Source organism: Trichechus manatus, unplaced genomic scaffold (genome assembly GCF_000243295.1).
Source record: "Trichechus manatus latirostris isolate Lorelei unplaced genomic scaffold, TriManLat1.0 scaffold00017, whole genome shotgun sequence".
Taxonomy (NCBI): Eukaryota; Metazoa; Chordata; class Mammalia; order Sirenia; family Trichechidae; genus Trichechus; species Trichechus manatus.
The window spans coordinates 20772254-20794913 of record NW_004443953.1 but is presented as its reverse complement, the minus strand read 5'-3'; the positions used below and the strand labels follow the sequence as shown (position 1 = coordinate 20794913).

Sequence of the window (22660 nt, the reverse complement as noted above, 5' to 3'; positions counted from 1 at the left end):
ACTGGTGCATAGGTTTTCCAAGGCTGTAATCTTTGGAATCCATGGAGTGGTTGGTGGGTTCAAACTGCTGACCTTTTAGTTAGCAGCAGAGCGCTTAACGACTACACCACCAGGGCTCCTTCTCCTAGAGATTACAGCCAAGAAAACCCTTTGGGGGCAGTTCTACTCTGTTACATGGGGTTGCAGTGAGTTGAAAATGGACTGAATGGCACCTAACAAGAACAACATAGTCATTGTCATGTTTTTAGGCTTTTCTGTCTATCCTTCTAGGATGACAGGTGTGGAGTTTCAAGATGTTTTACCTGTAATGAGTTACTGATTTTATTTCCACGTGATGATGTACCATTATCTGAAATCAGGCTGTTGTTCAGCTGCCAGCCTACCTTTAAATGCCACCCCACAGTCATTTTTAATCCTACGCCACCCCGCTGATGGATCGTCACGAGGATGGATAATGTGGTTACTCTGCTCTGTTCATTGTGTGGGGTGAGCTAACCAGGAATGAAGTCTGTGCGATACACCATGTTGGAGAGAAAGGTTCTTAATTCTGTGATACTCAGTTTTGGAGGGTGCACAGACAGAATATGTTAAAGACTGCTTCTCTTAGGATTAAGGCGTTAAAGGCTATCAAATGCTCTGAAAATAAAAGGAGGAGGAGGCAGTCATATTTGCAGGAATTCTTTTAACGGGCACTCGGAAAGATAGATTTTAGGGGATAGTTTGTCTAAATTAAATCTGTGTTTTACACACTGCAGTATGGGAATCTCAGAAATATCCTGAATTCAAATCATTTTTATGCTGCAGGCAATTTTCGATTAGCCTTTAAAAACATACGTGAATTGTAGGCCACTGCCGCAGTTAAAACACACACACACACAGACGAGGCACATTAAACTTTAAACTCCTTTCAAATTCAACGAAATGACGCCTAATGTTTGATCACATTTCCTTTTCAAAACAATCCTGCAGTCCTTCCGTGAGAAAGCATCTGTGGGTTGGAATCAAGAAGATTTCCCCCTGGGCCTCTCCCATTTCTTTCCGATGCGTTGTCACGAAGATATTTTTAGCTCATAAAACCCAGGCTGTCCTTTCTGCCTCAGACATTCTTCGCCTCTTGTGCCCAGCAGGCCTCCTACATGCCAACGTGTGCTTCACTGCCTGACTGCTCTGTGTGTGTGTGTGTGTGTGTGTGTGTGTGTGTGTGTGTGTGAATGTGTACACAGCGTGTGTACAGGCCTTCCTGGAGACCAGAAGTTGTTAAACTGACTGAGGGAGGGGAGACTTTTCACATAGTGGTCTTTATAGCTGTGTCAGTTTGGCTTGTTTCCCTGACGCTGTTGTTGTTAGTTGTCCTGGAGTCAGTTCTGACTCACGGCGACCCCATGTGCAGGGTAGAACTATGCTACACAGGGTTTTCTAGGCTGTGACCTTTCAGAAGCAGATCACCAGGCCTGTCTTCCGAGGTGCCTCTGGGCGGGTTCCAGCTGCCAATCTTTCAGCTAATAGTCGAGCACTTAACCATTTGCACCACACAGGGACTCTTTGGTTCCCTGATAAACAAACCTGTTGGTGTCAACTTGATTCCGACTCATAGCGACACTATAGGACAGAGTAAAACTGCCCTGCAGGGTTTCCGAGGAGCAGCTGGCAGGTTCAAACTGCCAACCTTTTGGTTAGCACTTGAGATTTTGACCACTGTGCCACCAGCTGAAATCAAGCTATTGGGGAGTGATGGAACTGACTTGAACTCCTATCCGTGTGTCCTCCTTCCACCCCTATCCCCACCCCACAACACCCCAGCACAACCCCGCAGACCTAGGCTGGCTGGGGTCTTGGCAGCTCCCTCAGTGATGAGGGAAACTCGGCTCTTCTGTCCCTCATTGTTTTCCCGCACTCAGGGTTCCAGTGTTATTCCTTCTTTTACTCAGGGTCAACAGGTCTCCCTCGCATCTCTGAACTCTCTTCCTATTCTGTGCTGTCTGCCTAGACCCTTGCAGGTGAACTGGCTTACCCCATAACACTCTTGCCTTTTACCTATGTTCGTTCTTTCCCTTTTCTTCCAATGGCCACTTCTCATACGCAGTAATACAGAAAAACCACAATTTAACTAAGCCTCCCACACCACTAAAGCGCACATTAAAAAAAAAAAAAAAACTTTCCTTCAAGGTTTCCCCACTTTCCCTGCTTCTCTCCAATTCTTTTCTGCCTCTCTGCCTTTTTATCCCTTCCTCTTCTGCTTTTTCCTCTTAATGCCTGCTTTAGTTTCATGCAGAAACATATAGAATTACCATGAGTGAGTGGTTTTAAATAATACAGATTTATTTTCTCACAGTTCAAGAGGCTAGAAGTCCGAATTCAAGGCACCAGCTCTAGGGGAAGGCTCTCTGTCACCTCTAGGGGTAGCTACTTGTCTCAGCTTCTGTAACCCTGGCGTTCTTCGGTTCCTTGGCAACCTCCACATGGCATCTACCTTTCTCCCATTTGTGCCTGCTTGTTTCTGTGCCTAATCTGTTCTTTTTATATCTCAAAGGTGGTTAGATTAAGACACACCCTATGCTGATATGACCTCATTAACACAACAAAGAATACCTTATTCCCAAATAGGATTACCCCCACAGGTTTAAGGGTTAGGATTCCAACACGTATTTTGTGGGGACACAGTTCAGTCCTTAACACTACCCCTCCCTCTCCTTCACTCTGTGGCCTGAACTGAATTAGGGATCACAAATGTGTGCTTAGAGAAACATTACTAAAAAAAAATTGGCTGCTTTGAGGTTGTTCTCTAAATGTTTATTACCAACTTCCAGCATGGCAGAGTCACTCCATTCCCATTAGTCCATCTCATCCTTGTTTAGTAGCTCCGAGGAGTCCCAGCACGAAAGTTTTCAGAATCAGGTCAGGTCACGCTGCGCTGCCTTCAGCCTGATGTGAGTCTTACTGTGCAGGGTCATGTTGTTGGGCAGTAAATGTTCTTTTGTCTCCAGGGCTCACCACTGTTTCAAATCTGCTGGCAAACCAAATGGAAGAACTTCTGTGTCTGGGAAATTCTGCAAGGAAACTTGGAAGTATTTGTTCACTGGAGTTTGAATCTGAGCCAAATAGCTCACTCAAAACCAACCTTCCCCTAAGCAAACCAGTGTTATTGGAAGTTTGCATGTGTTTGGGCAGTAAACAAAGAACGTTAATGAGTTTAAAGTTTTTTTTTTTTTAATCCATGACTTTTAGACACTTATTTAAAAAAAAAAAAAAATCCCTGGGGAACGAAGTATGGCCTTAAGAATCTGTAATTGAAAGTGTCTGGTCCAAATTAGATCTGTCTTCCCAGCTAAAAATGTATATATTCATATATTTATTATGTCCACCTGAAATACGCACACTGTCTCCAGGACTGTTTAACTCTATTGACCAAAAGAATGCTAAAAAAAAAAAAAAAAAAAATCCAAGCAGTTGGTGAACACCAAGTCTTGATTATTTAGGAGCTGGTAATGTGGTTTATTAATTACTCAGGCTGCTCGATCCTGCCCTTCCTCTGTTTCTTGCTACACTAGTTGTCTTCTTTCAGGGACATAACACCTTCATTAAATCCCACGCGTCCTTGCCTCAGAGGCATGCCCTGGAAGATATCCCCTTTCTAGATGCGTCACCATTTATCATCACCTTTTGTTTGTGCTCTGTCAACCAGTTTTCAATTTATTTTGAATTCAGTTTATGATTAAAATTTAATGAGATCCAATCAAGTGCTTTTCTCAAGTCAAGATGCCACTGCCTCTCATCCACATCCTCTGTTGTAATGGCTTGAAGGAAAGCTGCCGCCACAGGTTTCCAGGCTGGCGATTCCTTATAGAACACAGGTGGCGGGTATCCAAGCCTTCTGAGCTTCAAGGTGAATGGTTCTGAAACATAGTCATCCCAGGAGTTTTAAGGAGCTATGTGGCTCCCCCCAGCCCTAGCCCCTTTAGCTCCCCCCTCAAATAGCTGTCATTGTTCTCACCTGAGAGATAAGCAGTTAAGTGCAAGGGCTCTGGTACCCTATTGCCTGGATTTGAAATCCAGCTATGCTACTTACTGACCATGTAAACTTGGGAAAGTTAACTTCCCTGTGCCTCAGCTTCCCTGCCTTTAAAATGAGACTGACAATAGTACCTATCAAATAAGGTACTATAAGGATGAAATAAGTTAATATATATAAAGAACTTGAGCAGTATTTGACACATGGTTAGCACCCAATGACTGTCAACAATTATTGCCAACAAAGGGTAAGCTTTCTTAAGTATATTCATTTCATTAAGTTTGTGTTTTGATTTATCAGCATAATCTGGATCAGGGTTTGGCAAACCAGGGCCCTTGAACCAAACGGGCCCATGGCCTTTTTGTTTTTGTATGGTCTATTGTTAAGGAGTCCCTGGATGGCATAAATGGTTAAGCACTCAGATGCTAACTGAAAGGTTGACGGTTTGAGTCCAACCATAGGTGCCTGGGAAGAAAGTCCTGGTGATATACTTCCAAAAGATAAGCCATCGAAAACCCTATGGAGCACAGTTCTACCCTGACACACTTGGGATTGTGTGAGTCGGAATTGATTCGACAGCGACTGATTTTTTTTTTTTAATTGTTAAGATGGGTTTTTAGATTTTTTAAAGGGATATTTTTTTTTTTTTAAAGGCAGAATAAGAGACAGAATAAAGCCTAAACTATTTACTGTCTGACCCTCTACAGAAAAAGTTTGCCAACCTCTGATCTATATGGTTCAATGGAAAAGGCCAAGAGATCTGCAGGCTAGATTTGGCTTCACCAATCCCGTCATGTGACTGTGTTGAAGCCTCTCTAAAAAGAAATGGTAAAGTGGTACTATTTATCCAGCTTGTGACCCAGGCTTGTTCTAAGGACCAAATAAGATGATATGTGTCAAATATGCTGGAAATGACTGAGATATACATATATTAAAGGATGCTTCCCATACCTTAGAATTATATAATACCATTAATGTGTCCCTGGGTGGTGCAAACAGTTAAGCACTAGACTGCTAACCTAAAGGCTGTCAGTTCAAGTCTACCCAGAGGTACCTCAGACAAAAGGCTTGGTGATCTACTTCTGAAAAATCAGCTGTTGAAAACCCTATGGAGCACAGTTCTACTCTGACATACATGGGGTCGCGATGAGTCAGCGTCAAATCCAAGGCAACTGGTTTGGTTTAATACTCTTAGCACCTAGGTATAAAACCAGTTAACCTAGTCTGGAGAAAAAGCCTCACAGCTAAATCACTTGTTGCAGTAGAAATAATGAATAATAAAATAGCCATTTTTGTTTGAGAGCTTGATATGGGCCAGTCTCTATATTCAGCACTTTAGTTATATCTTATTTTATCTTCACAGCACATCTATGGGGCAAGTATTGTTAGTTTTCCCATTTTACAGATGAGAAAAATGAGGGCCAGAGAAGTTAAATAATTTTCTCAAAATCACACATCCAATTGTGTAGCTGGCAGAGAAAGAATTTAAGCCTACAGAGTCTGAATCCAGAGCCTGTGCATTTAAGTACGGCATATTTTTCCACATCCCAAAAATATGCGTTGATTCAGGGTAACGCCATCTGGAAGCCAGAAGCCACAGTGGCTCTGAATGTGGACATTATTAGACCTGTTAACATGTGCCCTGAGAGAGGCTTGTTTCCCACCCAGGCCAGGTGGCATCTAATGGACTCGCAGAAACAGAGGCAGGGATGATGGGAGGACAAGGAGCCTTTTGATGAACTGTGAGATCAGAAAGGTAGTGTTGTGAAGACTGATAGAATCTGTCTTGAGAAACTAATAATTTCAGTCAGGATGTGCTGGAGGAAGAAAAGGTTGCCCGGAACAGACATGAGTAAAATTGTAAGACTCAGAGGCAGCTGAGGAAGTTGGCTGAGAGCTGTATATAGAAAAAAAAGAGAGAAAGAGAAAGGGCAAATGCATGGGAAATTCTGTGAATGGGACACCAAGGGGGCATTTTCACATGGGATGTTAAGGCTTTGACATCTAGATAAGATCTGGTCTGCAAAACCAGGCTACTCTAGGAATAGAGGAGCCCAGAGAAACGGCTACGGTCTGAGTAGTCAGAAAAGAAGCCAAAGAGAGAGAGAGAGACTTGGAGAAGAGAAACTGATAGATTTGAAAACTGATTCTGGTCAGAAGCCAAGGGCTAGAATGATAACTCTCAGTCCAAAGGGCAATAAGATTCTAGAGAAGAAAAACTCGTGTCTTTTGTGTCAGTTTAGAACGACTGAGAACCAGACTCATGTGGACAACTATTTCTAATTGTGTGTGTCAGAGACTAGCCGTCCATTACTAGCTGTGTCCACTCCCTCTACCCCAGTCAAATGTTCTCACCCTCTGCTGAATGGTATTTTTGTATTTTATGGGGCATGGGGTTTCACTCTCTCCTTAGTGGTCTCAGGAGTTCCTCATTTGTATTGGTTCTCAATCTTTGTGAACATTAGAATCACCAGTGGGTCTTTTCCTCTTCCTTAAAAAAATATTTTATTTATTTTTAAAATAGATACATATACACTTGGTACAAAATTTTAAAGGTACAAAATGCTATGAAAATCAAGTCTCCCTCCTACCCCTGTTCCCAGTCACCTGTTTCCCTCCCCAAAAGCAACCATTGTCCCTAATTTATTATGAGATGACTTATGTGTATGTACTGATACATAATACAAAATGTAGCACACTCTACACGTTGTCCTACTCTTTAGTTTTTTTTTTTTTTTTACTTAATAAATCTTAGAGATGGTTCCACGTCAGTCCACACAGACTTCCTTTCTTTTTAAAAGATGCAGAGTAGTCATTGTATGGATGTACTGCCGTTTTAAAAATCAGAACTTTATTTGGATATGTGGGTGGTTTCTAGTTATTGCTATTATAAACATTGCTGCACTTTGTATCTTGGAAGTCTCACGTTACACAGTATGCACATTATCTGTAGAGGAAATTCCTAGAAGTGAAATTACTAGGTCAAAGGGCATAAGCTTTTTAAATTCTGAAAGTTATTGCCAAATTGTACAAATTACACTCCCTTTAGCAAAGTAAAAGGAGCCCTGGTGATGCAATGGTTAAGCACTTGACAGGAGAATCATGCGGCAGTCTGCTTCTGGAAAGATTTACAGCCTTGACTGAGGGCTGGGGACCATGGTCTCGGGGGACGTCTAGATCAATTGGCATAACATAGTTTATAAAGAAAATGTTCTACATCCTACTTTGGTGAGTAGCGTCTGGGGTCTTAAAAGCTTGTGAGTGGCCACCTAAGATACTCCACTGGTCTCCCCCCATCTGCAGCAAGGGAGAATGAAGAAAACCAAAGGCCTAAGGGAAAGATAAGTCCAAAGGACTAATGGACCACAACTACCACAGCCTCCACCAGACTGAGTCCAGTACAACTAGATGGTGCCTACCTACCACCACCGACTGCTCTGAGAGGAATCACAGTAGAGGGTCCTGGACAGAGCTGGAGAAAAATGTAGAACAAAATTCTAACTCATGAAAAAAAGACCAGACTTACTGGTCTGACAGAGACTGGAGAAACCCCGAGAGAATGGCCCCAGATACCCTTTTAACTCAGTATTGAAGTCACTCCTGAAGTTCACCCTTCAGTCAAGATGAGACAGGCCCATAAAACAAAACAAGACTCAATGGGCACACCAGCCCAGGGGCAAGGATAAGAAGGCAGGAGGGGACAGGAAAGCTGGTAATGGGGAATCCAAGGTCAAGAAGAGGAGAGTGTTGACATGTTGTGGGGTTGGCAACCAATTTCACAAAACAATGTGTATTAATTGTTTAATGAGAAACTAATTTGCTCTGTAAACCTTCATCTAAAGCACAATAAAAAAATTTTTTTTTTTAAATTTACAGCCTTGGAAGCCTTATGGGGCAGTTCTACTCTGTCCTATAGGATCGCTATGAGTCACAGTTGACTCAATGGCAATGAGTTTGGCTTTGGGTTTTGGCAAAGTAGGGGAGAAACTGTTTACCTGTGGGACTTATTAAAAAAAATGCATGGAAGCCCTGGCCCCACCTCACAATCTCTAGGGGTGGGGCCTGGGCATGGTATTATCTCAGAAATGGGCCAGAAGTCAGAAACTCTCCTGAGTTTCTTTGCCCTTCAGTCTCCTCCTCCCCTCAGGGATTGCCACGGCGCGGCAGACCTACTTCAGGGGCCTGGCACTTAGTGGGCACTTAATAAATATATGAGAGAGGAAGAAAAGGGGAAAAGGTCACCTATGAGGTTTAATTTAAAAAACCCTGAGGATTTCGCCCACCAAATACTCCTCGCCTTCTACCCCGACATTCTCCCTGTCAGTTCAGTGGTCCTTTTAGCACACTGATCTGTCTCCTCTCTGAAATGGGCATCAATCATTTATTCATTCAACAAATGTTCATTAAGCACCTACTGTGTGCCACGTGGAACCCTGGTGGTGCAGTGGTTAAGAGCTGCGGCTGCTAACCAAAAGGTCGGCTGTTCGAAGCCACCAGCCGCTCCTTGGAAACCCTATTGGGGCAGTTCTACTATGTCCTATAGGGTCGCTATGAGTCGGAATCAACTCCACCGCAACGAGTTTAGGTTTGGTTTTTTGGTATGTACCACATACAGTTCTAGTTGCTGGGAATGTAGCTGGAAACAGAATACAGTTATGATCAGCATAATGTCAGTTCTGGCAATATCCGACCACATACATGTCTGGGGTTGGGCGCTCGCCCTTGGGAGGATGCCCACAGACGAACTCAGCAGCGAGCCCGCCCTGCTGCATCCACCCTCGGGAACAGGCGCCCCTGCCGCTGGGAGGAGTGAGTGCCGGATCCTGCTCCTGAACGCCCAAGGTCAGCAGGAATCTCTGGGGCACAGCGAGGGGGTAGAGGTGGGCATTGAGTCGCTGCCTGGCCTTCGCCCAGAGCCTCTCCTGCTGCCTGGGGCCCGTGCTGGGAGCCTCAAGGGGCTACAGGGCCATCCACTGGGCAGGACCAGGCCAAGTGCCCCCTGAGGCATCTACAGCGGGCGCTTCCCTGCCCGCACGCGGCGCACAGTAGACCCTGGGCTCGTGTGCCGGGAGCGTCGTGCCCCGAGACCCAGGTGTTCACACAACATCCAAATCACATATTTCACAGAACATATCGTAGACATTAAGTGATGCATGACTGTGGTGAAAAAAATTACGCCCTCATGAAGTTTATATTCTTGAGGGAGAGGGGAAAAGAGAAAACAAGTAGTATGTATTATGGTGGTAACAGCTAGAGAGGAAGACAGCAGAGAATGGAGCTAGGGAGTAGGGGGAGAGTGGTGCAAAAACTTGAGAGACACTGACCAGGGAGATCTCCCTGAGAAGGTGACAGCTGAGTACAGACCTGAAGGAGGAAGGAAGCAAGCTATGTATATATCTAGGAAGAGTGTTCTAAGAAGAGGGAATAAAAACCAAACCCATTGCCGTCGAGTCAATTCCGACTCATAGCGGTCCTATAGGACATAGTAAAACTGTCCCACAGGGTTTCCAAGGAGCGGCAGGTGGATTCAAACTGCTGACTTATGAGTAGCAGCCATAGTTCTTAATCACTGTGCCACCGGGGCACCCAAGTACAAAGCCCCTGAGGTGGGCCTTTGGTTTCTTGTATGATTGTTTTCTCTCCTGAGCTGGATTGCAAGCAACTGGAAGGTAGGAATAATGCTTTAGAAATAATTTTGATTGACTTTTAGAAAGTATAGTATTTTACTGTACCTATTGAATTATGTGTCATTTGTAGGTATCACTCATTGTAAAAAAATTCTTAATTGAGACTATGCCTTTTTGTATCCCTCAGAAGGGGGATGCACAGCACAGAGGTGGACACATAGTATTGTTATTTGGTGCTGTTGAGTCAATTCCCAGTCACAGTGACCCCATGTGACGGAGTAGAACTACCCCATAGGGTTTTTTGGCTATATTCTTTACGGAAACAGATTGCCAGGTTTTTCCCCTGCAGAGTCGCAATGTGAGTTCGAACCACCAACATTTTCATTAGCAGCCAAGTGCTTAACTGTTGCGTGTCCTGGGTTCCTTGGACACATAAGTAGGGTTCAATAATTATTGGCTGTTTTTCAGTGTTTGATAGTGACATGTTTAAAATATTTTTGTTTTTTTAACAATTACTAATCCTACAGCTTTCCTGAGACAGTCTGTTTATTATCATCTGAGGGGCTATTTGTTCCTTTTCAGACTAGTTTTTACCTGTAGAATTCCTGCCATAGGGTGAACCTCAAATTTCAAGTTCTGTGAAGTGAACACTCTCCTTATCTTTTTTCTTTTCTTTTTTTTTTAAATTATTATTGTACTTTAGATGAAGGGTTACAGAAAAAACTAGCTTCTCATTAAATAATTAGTACACATATTGTTTTGTGACATTGGTTAACAACCCCACAACATGTCAACACTCTCCCTTCTCGACCTTGGGATCCCCATTACCAGCTTTCCTGTCCCCTCCTGCCTTCTCATCGTTGCCCCTGGGCTAGTGTGCCCATTTAGTCTCATTTTGTTTTATGGTCCTGTCTAATCTTTGGCTGAAAGGTGAACCTCAGGAGCAACTTCATTATTGAACTAAAAGGGTGTCTGGGGGCCATACTCTTGAGGTTTCTCCAGTCTCTGTCAGACCAGTAAGTCTGGTCTTTTTTTTTGTGAGGTACAATTTTGTTGTACATTTTTCTCCAGCTCTGTCCAGGACCCTCTATTGTGATCCCTGTCAGAGCAGTCAGTGGTGGTAGCCAGGTACCATCTAGTTGTACTGGACTCAGTCTGGTGGAGGCTGTGGTAGTTGTGGTCCATTAGTCCCTTGGACTAATCTTTCCCTTGTGTCTTTGGTTTTCTTCATTCTCCCTTGCTCCTGACAGGGTGAGACTAATGGAGTATCTTAGATGGCCACTCACAAGCTTTTAAGACCCCAGATGCTACTCACCAAAGTAGAATGTAGAACATTTTCTTTATAAACTATGTTATGCCAACTGAGCTAGATGTTCCCCAAGACCACGGTCCCCATAGATCTCAGCCCAGTAATTCAGTCCCTCAGGGAGTTTGGATATGTCTATGCAGCTTCCATGACCTTGCCTTGGACAAGTTGTGCTGGCTTCCCCAATACTGTGTACTGTCTTACCCTTCACCAGTCTTTTTTTCTTTTTTTTATTAGCTTCCTTTGAACCCCTGAAGACCCCTCAGCTAAAAGAGTAGAATTTTCAAGTGATTTTTTTTTTTTTGGTAGGGTAGCACTTCTAAGGCTTTTAGATTCAAAAACCTGGGGAGAATGTAAATGGTTGTACATTTCAGTGCAGGCAATGAAAATGAATCACATGACAAGAAATAGCCGACAGAATTTAGTCCTCATGTGAGTTGGCTTACCTTTTATGTCTTTGCCCTCTCACTCAGCTGTGGGCCCACAGAAGCATGCAGATTACACAACGCTCAGCCAGCTCTTCAGAAAATACTTTTGTTCCATGACCAGCTGAAGAGCATGTTGCACTGCATATCCAATTTCATAGCTGTAAAAAAATTGTGAGAAAGGAGAACAATGGTGAGCATTTTTAAATAATAAAAAGCTGAAATATATGTGTTTTTAGTAAATTCTTGTTCATTTAGGTGATGGGTCTCTTTTCCGTAGAACCAAGAGGCAAGGGATACATGCAGCCTAGAAAGGAGACAGACAGAGGGATAGAGGGACGGGAAGGGTGAGGGCAAGCCAGTAATTAGAAGCAGAAGTGCCAGGGAACAGCATAAGCATTGTTGTACCACAGGTGGATACATTTGATACCAAATAGGGAGAAGAGAAGTGCTAAGGGTGTTGGCAGGGAGTAGAGAAACAAGTTGAAGATAAATTTGGTAGCAAACCGTTGGCTTCCCCTCTGCTCTGAGGTGGCGCATTTTAAAATGCATGTTCTCATGTTCCTGTTGGCTTGGGCGCAGGGCTCAAAAAGAAGATGAATCCATATTTTTCAGATCTTGTCTTAGAACAAAATTTATGTACACTATGACTTTAGGCATAGTAAACCCATTGCCATTCAGTCAATTCCAACTGTTAGGGACCCTAGGCACAGTAAGCCCTAACTAAATGTTTGTGGTTGAAATTCTACATGGATCTAAAATAGGAATTTAAAAAGCCACACTTCACTGCACCCACCCCCGCCCCTTCTCTCTCGCTGATATTTGAAGTACAAGGCCTTGAAGTACATGTACTTGGCCTTGCATAGAATAAGCCTCTGATTTTTTGTTTTTGTTTTTGTTTTTCTTCTTTTCCTTTCACTCCCTCACTCTAGTACACCTGCTCTGGAGCTCCAGTCCCTTGAATGCTGCCTTTTCCTCTGTCTACCTTTTTCCTTCTCCTGCGTCTAGACTTCCTGGGGCATCATCTCCAGCAATCTAATGATAAGGGGAACGGAGTTTTCTTTCTCATTCTGTTACGTTAATTAACTGTTCTATTTTTATAGATAAAGGCAATATTGCCTGGATTGTGGTCTAAAGGCTCTGTGGGCTAAAGGGGAGCTTAGCTGCCTTGCAGTTAAGCTACTACATCACAAACCACAGGCATAGCGCCCAGAAGGAATTAAGTCCTCTAAATTAAGTCCTCTAAACTTAAAGTTGTTAGGTAAAAAATGTCACCATGACCTTTTTCCAGTATTTTTTTAAATTTGGACTTTATTTTTTGTTTGTTTTTTAAAACTTTCATTTATTTTTTTGATTAGGTAATAGTCACATGGAGCAATATTTTAAAAGTTCAAAAACGAAAACTCTCAACCCTACCCCCAGCTTAGTTCTATCCTCAAAGGAAACCAATGTACCAATGTCTTATGCATCCTTCTACATATGTTTTATACATATATAAGCAGATACACACACAAAAACATACACCCATACTCCTCCCTCCTTTTTTTTTTTTTTTCCATACAAAATAGCAGCATAGTATATACATTGTTCTACATCTTGCTTTTTTTTAGTCACCTGGCAATCTATCTTGGAGCTCACTCCATATGGTTGTGTTGCTGTTGTTGTTAGGTGCCATTGAGTCAATTCTGTCTCATAGTGACTGCATGTGACAGAGTAGGACTGCCCCATGGGGTTTTCTTGGCTATAATCTTTACAGAAGCAAATCACCAGGTCTTTCTCCCACAGAGTCTCTGGTTGCATTTGAACTGCCAACCTTCTGGTTCTCAGCTGAGTGCTTAACTGTTGCACCACCAAAACCAAACCAAATCAAACCTGTTGTTTTCGAGTCGATTCAGACTCATAGCAACCCTATAGGACAGAGTAGAACTGCCCCATACGGTTTCCAAGGAGCAACTGGTGGATTCAAACTGCTGGTTAGCAGCTGAGCTCTTAATCAGTGTGCCACCAGGGCTCTACTGCACCACCAGGGCTCCTTAATGAGTTACTAAAATTTCTTTCATTGTGGATTCCAAACACACATAAAACAGCTCACATAATGATAATTTCTCTTTCCTCATTTCTTGGTAGTTGATTTTCATCTGTGTTTTCCACTTGCTGGTAAATGATGTCTACCACAGGATGGCCCAGTCACATTCTTTGAATCACCTTTCAGATAAAATATAATCCTAATAAGCATTAGTGCTTTTGCCTGGAGGATAAGCGAACAACTTAATGTGATTGGGGCTCCGTAAGCACATTTGTTTCACACTACTGTTAGTTTAAGCCACATCCTGAAAGAGGTCCCTTAAGGTCATATAAAGAGGGCACTCTTAAGAAATGATCTCTCTTCTAAGGCTGTGGCATGTTTTCTCTTGTTTCAGAAACTAGAATGAACCGAAGCATTCCTGTGGAGGTTGATGAATCAGAACCATACCCAAGCCAGTTGCTGAAAGCAATCCCAGAATATTCCTTGGAACAGGACTCAGAACCACCTGCTCCAAATATAAGGAACATGGCACCCACCAGCTTGTCTGCCCTCCAAACCCCTTACTGTTCCTCAGGAGACTTTACTTGGGCTCACCCACCCCTGAAACTTGCAAATCACCAGTGGCCTGTGTCTGAGCAGGCCACCTGCCTGCGCAATAAAGTCCTGGAGGAGAGTGAAGACAGCTTCTGTAGGAGACACCCAGACCCGGGCAAAGATTTTCCCTTGGGCCCCTCTGCAGCCAGTGAGCCTGAGTCTGAGTCTGTGGTTGGACCCCTCCTCCCAGAGCATCAGTTTTCATTTACGGAAAAACGTAATCAATGGCTGGGATCTCAGCTTTCAGCAGCTTCTCCTGACACTGGCCATAACTCAGACAAATCAGACCAAAGTTCGCCTAATGCCTCCGCGGACTCCTCAGGCAGTAGCCAAGAGACGTTGCAAAGACCCCGGCCCCACAGGAACCCAGGAGCCCCAGATCTGCCTACTATAGACACTGGGTATGACTCTCAGCCCCAGGATGTCCTGGGCATCAGGCAGCTGGAAAGACCTCTGCCCCTCACCTCCGTGTGTTACCCCCAGGACCTCCCCAGACCTCTCAGATCCAGAGAGTTCCATCAGTTTGAACCTCAGAGGTATCCAGCGTGTGCACAGATGCTGCCTCCCAACCCTTCCCCACATGCTCAGTGGAACTATTATTACCATTGTCCTGGGGGTCCCGACCACCAGGTGCCATGTAAGTGACCTCTACTTCCTTGGACATTCTGGGCTGGGTAACTGAGTAAACAATGGCCTTGCGTCAGGATGCAGAGATGGCATTCTGTTTCTCATAGGCACTTTCCATATGGGGTTAGATTTGCAAAGGGTCTTGTTGTTAGGTGCTGTCCACTTCATCTCATAGCAACCCCATGTGGCAGAGTACAACTGCCTCATCAGGTTTTCTAAGCTGTAATCTTTACAGGGGAGCCCTGGTGACACAGTGGTTACGAGCTCAGCTGCTAACCAAAAGGTTAGCAGTTTGAATCCACCAGCCGCTCCTTGGAAACACTATGGGGCAGTTCTCCTCTGTCCTATAGAATCGCTATGAGTTAGAATCGGCTCAGCGGCAACAGGTTTAATCTTTATGGGAGCAGATCATCAGGTCTTTCTTCCGCAGAGCTGCTGGATGGGTTAGAACCACTAACCTTTTGGTTAACAGCTGAGTGCTTAACTGTTGTGTCACAAAGGGTCTTAGAGGAATGCTTTGCCTTAGCTCAAAGTCTGTCCCACTTGGAACCTCTTTCTCTAGGGACCCTTAAGGACAAAACAGAGTCTTCTGTTTGAGTTAGTTTAGCTGAAACCTGCTTAGAGGCAGGGAAATGATCCAAATAACCTCTAGAAAACTTGTTAATTGTCCTAATTCTTGGGCATCTGGATTCTTCTTTCTCTGCATTCTTCTTCTCCATCTTAACAGGAAGATGGGCTTTCAGTCAAAAAGTCAGAAGGTGCCCAGAGTGTCACTGAGACTCTGGATTCATGCTGTTACATGAAGATCAAGTTGCTCCTGTGATTTTGTTGCTTAAACCCCTTCCGAGACTTGCGTTCTCCACATCTACCCTGCATTCCAGCCGCACCATATGGCTGGTAGTCCCCCAAACTTGTTAAGCTGTTTCACATCTTGATACAATTGCCTATGCTATTTTCTCTATCCAAGATGTTCTTCCCCTTCTTGTCCATCTATCCCAGTTCTGTACGTTTTTTAATAGCTTTATTGAGCTCTAATTTACATACCATGAAATTCACCCTTTACCTGTTTTAAGTGTATAATTCAATGAATTTTACTATATTTACAGAGTTGTACAATCATCACCAGATAATCTTTTAAGACTTATCTCAAGTGTCCCTCTGGAAACCTCCTCAGACCTCTGGAAACCTCCTCAGACCACTGTCTCCTTGAGGCCTTCTGTCTCCCTTGTGCTCTGTCTCAGCACCTAATACTAGTATGGCATTTGCTCATGGACTTGTCTATCCCTCATTTCTGACTTGCTTTTGCACGTCAGTGTGTCTTTTTTTTTTTTTTAAGTAATATTCTCTTTTTATTTGAAATCTTTACTCCTGTTCCTGCATTTGCTAGTTTCCATGTACTATTTGCCATTGTTGTTAGGTGTTGTCAAGTTGATTTCAACTCATAGTGACCCCATGTGACAAGAGTAGAACTCCTCAATGGTGTCTTCTTAATCGATGATGCCCCAGCACTTATCACAGTGTCTGACATGGTACTAGACTCAGAAAATTATTTCTGAATGAATGAATGAACAATATGTGTCAGTGTGGTAAGAATATCTGAAAGTCTTAGAGATGAAAGGTCCATTATAACTATTAATGTTAAATTTTGCTGAAGCCATTGGAAAATAATAATGGGTTTTTCAGATGAAACACAGAGTTGTGAGATGTGATATTTTTCTTAGCGAGTTAAGTATTGTACAAAAAGCAGTTCAAATGGTGTAAGAAGAATCTGAACAAAGGCCTGATGCCCAGCCTTTAAAATAAATTATACAAATGATCACAAAGGCTGTAATCAACCGCAATTTATGTATGTGTACATAATACACTCAGTATAAAGCTTCCAAGGAACCCTGATAGCTTGATGGGTTGGCCGTTTGAACCCACTCAGCGGCTTTTGGGAAGAAAGACCTGGCAATCTGCTCCCACAAAGATTACAGCCAAGAAAACCCTATGCAGGTAGTTCTACTTGGTCACATGGGGTTGCTGTGAGTCAAAAATCAACTCGACAGCACCCAACAACAACAACATAAAGCTTCCTAAAGTGAATGGAGCAATTCATAATTTTTAAAAAAGGAAGGTAGAAAAATTTAATTCAGAAGATGCTTGGAAGAAACAAATAAAGATGACTGAGCCAGAAGCTGGGGAAGCAGCAGGGCTTGGGGAGAGGAGGAGAAAGAGCCCCTGAGGACTAACACTAGACCTAGGGTGGTGGATGTTGGGAAATCACCTGATTGGATGCATGGACTCACTGCTGCTCCAAGTGCCCAGTAACAGGAAGGGTGTGGCTGGTAGAGTTCCTTAAATATGAATCAGTGAGGACTGAACAAGGGCAAGTCCAAGGCTGTGTTTATTTCTCAGTGATTTCCAGGTTGAAAGGAATAATTCTGTGAGAATAATACCATAAACTATTTTTTAACAATGAGTTGGAATGGACTTGACAGCAGTGGGTTTGGTTTTTGGTTTCAGCATTTAAAAATTATTTTTCTGATCATAAAAGTAATACTTATTCACCCCAAAAATTGAAATATGCCAAAAGATTCAAAAAAGAAAGGAAAAAGTATCTGTATTTCTAATACCCAAATATAATTCCTTATTAGGGTTTTGGCATATTCTGGTGTTTTTTTCTTTGCATCTATATTTAATATAAAATTAAAATACTTTCCAATGTTGGCCCATGAACTTCTTGCAGTACCATTTTAAAATGCCTCATAGTATTTTTTCTGAAGGATCTACCAAATTGTTTGTAACCTATTCTCTATTGTTGGACATTTTAAACAGTTTCCGGTTTTTTGTTTCAATTAGCAGTGCTATGACACATATCACACACGTAAGTTTTTATCTGCATTACTGATGAAGGCTTTAGATTAATGTGTAGAAGTGTGACTACTTAGTCAGAGCTTTGTGATACTAAGCCTCAGATAGTTGCTCCTACTAACAGGAGAAAGCCTGATCATGATAGACAAAGAAAGCATTGACTCAATATTACAATTTGAGGGTCCCAGGAAGATCTTCCCATTTCAAAATATTTTCCCTGTTGAAGCTGAAATGGCACCATGAGCAATCCATTCTTTGGAGGTAAGCTTTGTCAGCTCTACGCAGGCACCTTTCAAATTCAAACAGCTTCCCTAATACCTCATGACCTGCTTTCTTTCATGAGATTGCCTTCCTTCTCTGTACGTGTTATGTCCTATTGACGGAGGGGAGGAGGGAGAGCCCTAGGACCCTTGGAGTGAAGAGAGGTGATGAAAGGCACTAGGAGAGAACTTGGGCAGGAGAAGGGAATAATTCACAGAAGCAGCCAATAAGCATATGAAATCAAGCTTAACATTACTAAATTTAAGAAATACAAATTTTAAAAAGACATCTTTTTCCTTGTTGGGTGCCATCAAGTTGATTCCAATGCATAGCAACCACACGTGACAGAGTAGAACTGTCCCATAGAGTCTTCTTGGCAGTAATCTTTATGGAAGCAGATCACCAGGCCTTTCTCCCGTGGAGCTGCTGGGTGGGTTTGAACACCCAACCTTTTGATTAGCAGTCACACACTTAACACGTGTACCACCAGGGCTCTTATTAACCAACCAAACTTGTTGCCATCAAGTCAATTTCGACTGACAGCAACCCTATAGGACAGAGTAGAACTGCCCTACAGGGTTTCCAAGAAGCGGCTGGTGGATTCCAACTGCCAACCTTTTGGTTAGCAGCTGAGCTCTTAACCACTGCACCACCAGGGCTCTTATTAGACGTGCGAAAAATCAAACTCTCACCCCAGAAAGCATGGCTCCTGGATTCTCTATCAGCCCAGAACTAAAACAATTTCCGAGGCCAACTCCAGACAGGGATTGGACTGGACTGAGGGACATAAAGTGATACTTGTGAGGAGTGTGCCTCTTAGCTCAAGTAGATACAAGAGACTAAACAGGCAGCTTCTGTCCGGAGATGAGATGGGAAGGCAGAGAGGGCTAGGAGCTGGTTGAATGGACATGGAGAATCAGGAGTGGAAAGGAGGAGTGTGCTGTCACAGAATGGGGTGAGCAATTAGGGTCACATAACAATGTATGTATAAAATTTTGTATGGGAGACTAACTTGAAATGTAAATTTCATTTAAACTACACCAATTAAAAAAAAAAAAAGAAACTCTCAGACAACATTGACTGTTAGTGTGTGGTTATGGGGAAATGAAACACTCCCAGGCACTCTTGGTAGGAGTGTAAACTGATACAATTTTCTAGAAGGCAGTGTCACTATCAAAATTTTAAATGTGCTTCCTCTTTGACACAGCAGTTTCACTTGTAGGAATCTATCCAATAGGAACATTCAACGAGCATATAAAAACACATAAACAAGGATGTTTATTAAAGCATTGTTTGAGTAAAAACGGAAACAAGTAAAATGTCTATCAATAAGAGGATAGATAAGTAAATTGTGATTTATTTATACAATGGACTATTAGGCTATGAGTCAGAATCAAGTCGACGGCCATGGGTTTGGTTTGTTGTTTGTTTTTTTAATTAGGCTCCCATTGGATAGAATAAAGTACACATTCTAACATAAAAAGATTAAGTGGAAAAGCAGAATGTACTGTTAATCTCATCTGTGTTTATTTTTTAAAAACTATATATGTTTGTATATACATTAAAAAGTCTATAAGGATTACCCCAACTGTCAACAGTGATCATGGTGGGGGGGGAGGTGGGGGGCAGAAGAGGGGAAGGAAGATTGAGAAAAGAGGAAGAGATTTTCCTTCTAACTTTATATACTTTTGTTAAGTATATATAAAAATATATTTGCTACAGCAAACATGTAATACTTTTATAATTAAAAAAAAAATTACAGTTAAAAAAAATAGTAAAGGGAAGAGAGAGTGCACGAAAGGCAGGATCACCCTGTGGGTGTGCCTTGGCCCTGGCTCCCAAGGGCATCAAGGAAAAGGGTCAGGGTTTTACCTGTTTTGTCAGGGAAGTCGGATGCTTATGGCTTTTCTGCAGGGCACTGCAACCTCAGAATATTTATGAGGACTCCAGCAGCAATGCCTCTCATGAAGGTTGCTGTGAGGATTAAATGAGATAATTTATTAAAGGCGCTGGGAAAGTTGCTGGCTTGTAGTAAACCCTCGATAACTAGCAGCCCTTAGTATATTATTGTTATGATTTAAATGGCGCCTGCAGCCCAGCCCTGCAGAGTTCCCCTCTGCTTCCACATCCCTCTCGCTGGCACAGATTTTAAACATTCAGGGCAGATGTACAAATGCTTAGTTTCATGTCAGAGCTGTAACTGCACTTAATTACCAACAAAATCTCTTCAAAAGAGCCGTTCACCTACAGGATGCTCTAGCAGTTGGAAACCATGGCTACATGGTTCTGCCTGGCTTTAGAAGAGCATTACTTTTTTACCCATTAATGAAAATATAAATAAATAATGACCACCATGCAAATGGCATATCTTAAGCTTTTTGCGAGATAAAGCAAAAATGCCTATATTCCCTTCTCACCTCTCTCCCTGGTGAAGTCTGCCTGTTATAGTTTCAGAATCCAGGGCTCCTACTGAAGGCCACAAGAAAGGAGACTGTGGCTGTGCAATCAAATAAGACCCATGATGAAAATATATTGGAGAAAAAGAAGGAATTCAGTCTAGAGAGTCCTTATTGCTTTCTCTACCAAGGAGACTGAATAAAATAAAACTGTGGCCACATGCCTACAATTGCTTATATGGACCACCACCCCCCGAAAAAGAAAAAAAAAAAAAAGTTATTTTTATGTTGGAATATGCCTGCACAATTAAAAGTAAGAAAAAAATAAACCAGATGGAAGAAACGTTAAAGAAAGGAGTTGCCTTTCAGGAACCACAGCTGCTTACAGCTGTGGAAGTCCCTGTAACAATTTATGTTGGCCATTTAGTTTCCTGGCTAAACTGATTGTATTATATCATGATGTTTTTTGACAACTTGAAAATCAGATTTTATTTTCTTTCTCATAAACTGTTTTAATACCATTCTTAATAAGGAAGAAAAATGTTGAGCGTTTTGAGTGATAAACGGAAAACCTCGTTTAGGATTTGGTTTACATATTCCAAGTGTTTTTGTAAAAAGCCCAGTAACATGAAGACCATGTGTACCCAGGCCAAGAGGATCATAAGATTAACTAAAATCATACAGTACTGGGTGTCCATTTATGATTGTGTAAGGTTGCATTTTGGGTTTTTTTTGTTTGTTTGTTTTTTTAAAATTTTTTTTATTGTACTTTAGATGAAGGTTTATGGAACAAATAGTTTCTCATTAAATAGTACACATATTGTTTTATGACATTGGTTAACAACCCTACATGTCAACATTCTCCCTTCTAGACCTTGAGTTCCCTATTACCAGCTTCCCTGTTCCCTCCGGCCTTCTAGTCCTTGTCCCTGGGCTGTTGTACCCCATTAGTCTCATTTTGTTTTATAGGCCTGTCTAATCTTTGGCTGAAGGGTGAACCTCGGGAGTGACTTCATTACTGACCTAAAAGGGTGTCTGGGGGCCATGCTCTTGGGGTTTCTCCAGTCTCTCTCAGGCCAGTAAGTCTGATCTTTTTTTGTGAGTTAGAATTTTGTTCTACATTTTTTTCCAGCTATGTCCAGGACCCTCTATTGTGATCCCTGTCAGATCAGTCAGTGGTGGTAGCTGGGCACTGTCTAGTTGTACTGGACTCAGTCTGGTGGAGGCTGTGGTAGTTGTGGTCCATTAGTCCTTTGAACTAATCTTTCCCTTATATCTTGTTTTCTTCATTCTCCCTTGCTCCCGACAGGGTGAGACCAGTGGAATATCTTAGAGGACTGCTCACAGGCTTATAAGACCCCAGATGGTACTCACCAAAGTAGGAAGTAGAATATTTTCTTTATAAACTATGTTATGCCAATTAAGCTAGATGTTTCCCAAGATTATGGTCCCCACAGCCTTCAGCCCAGCAATTCAGTCTGTCAGGGAGTTTGGATGTGTCTATGGAGCTTCCATGACCTTTCCTTGTACAGGGTGTGCTGGCTTCTCCAGTATTGTGTTCTGTCTTATGCATTTTTGTTTTGTAATTAACACTGCCTCAGAATTGAGGAAAAAGTGCCATGCTAACAATTCAGTTGTCTATCACATCACCCACCTTCCATTCTACATCTCCTACAGAATAAAACCCTTTGATGGAATTTTAGGCACTGGGGACAAGCCAGTGGGGGAAGATATTTTTACTGAGTGATTCTTAAGTTTACCATGTAGGTGGCTGCTGACTTGTATGCCTCTCCTTCTCACACTAACTAGTGTGGGTTTGTGTTTAAAAACAGACACCCACAGACACAGATTTTCTCTCTCTCTCTTTCTGCCTTTATTTTGAGCTGCTCAAGGGAACTGTATCCTAGTTATCTTTGTTCACTAAGTGCCTAGCTCTAGAGGTTCAATAAATATTTGTTGAATGAATGAAAAAAAAAATCCTTTCTACTTACTAAGGAAAGGAGTGATCTGCAATCATGGGTAGAACCTCTGCAATGCCAAGCCCTGGAAAGGCCATCTCTAATTGTCTTACAAGAAGCCCTGGTGGTGCAACAGTTAATCACTCGGTTGCTAACCTTGAGAGAAAGACCTGGCGATCTTTTCATAAAGATTACAGCCTAGAAAACTCTACGGAGCAATTCCAGACTATCACATGGGGTCACTAATTGTTGAAATTAAGTTGATGGCCCCAAACAACAATTGTTTTACAGAGAAGAGAAGGGAACGAAGGAGGGTAATGGAATTTGGAAGCATAACCTTTTCATTCATTTATCAATTTATTCAACAAATATTTGCCAACTCCTGTGCTAGGCACTGGGTGTACAGTGGTGAATGCAACACATATGGTCCTTGTCTTCATGGAGTTCACAGTCTAGCAGGGAGACAAATAAGTCAAAATCAGCAGTCAAAATGAGACATTATAAACACTATGGAGGAAATAACCAGGTGTTGAAATGGACATTAATAGAGTGACCAGAGAAAGCCTCTTTGAGAAGTT

The 22660-nt window shown here is 42.4% G+C and overlaps 1 protein-coding gene across 1 annotated transcript in view; it reads left to right on the top strand.

Moving 5' to 3' along the window:
* The window catches only part of TRAF3IP2 (TRAF3 interacting protein 2), a 55376-nt gene that overhangs the window by 2220 nt on the left and 30496 nt on the right, over positions 1 to 22660 (top strand). The window contains exon 2 of the mRNA XM_012554423.2: positions 13788 to 14624. Within this exon, the coding sequence (XP_012409877.1) occupies positions 13796 to 14624 (829 nt within the window). The 5' untranslated portion in view covers positions 13788 to 13795. The remainder of the gene's footprint in view (positions 1 to 13787; positions 14625 to 22660) is intronic.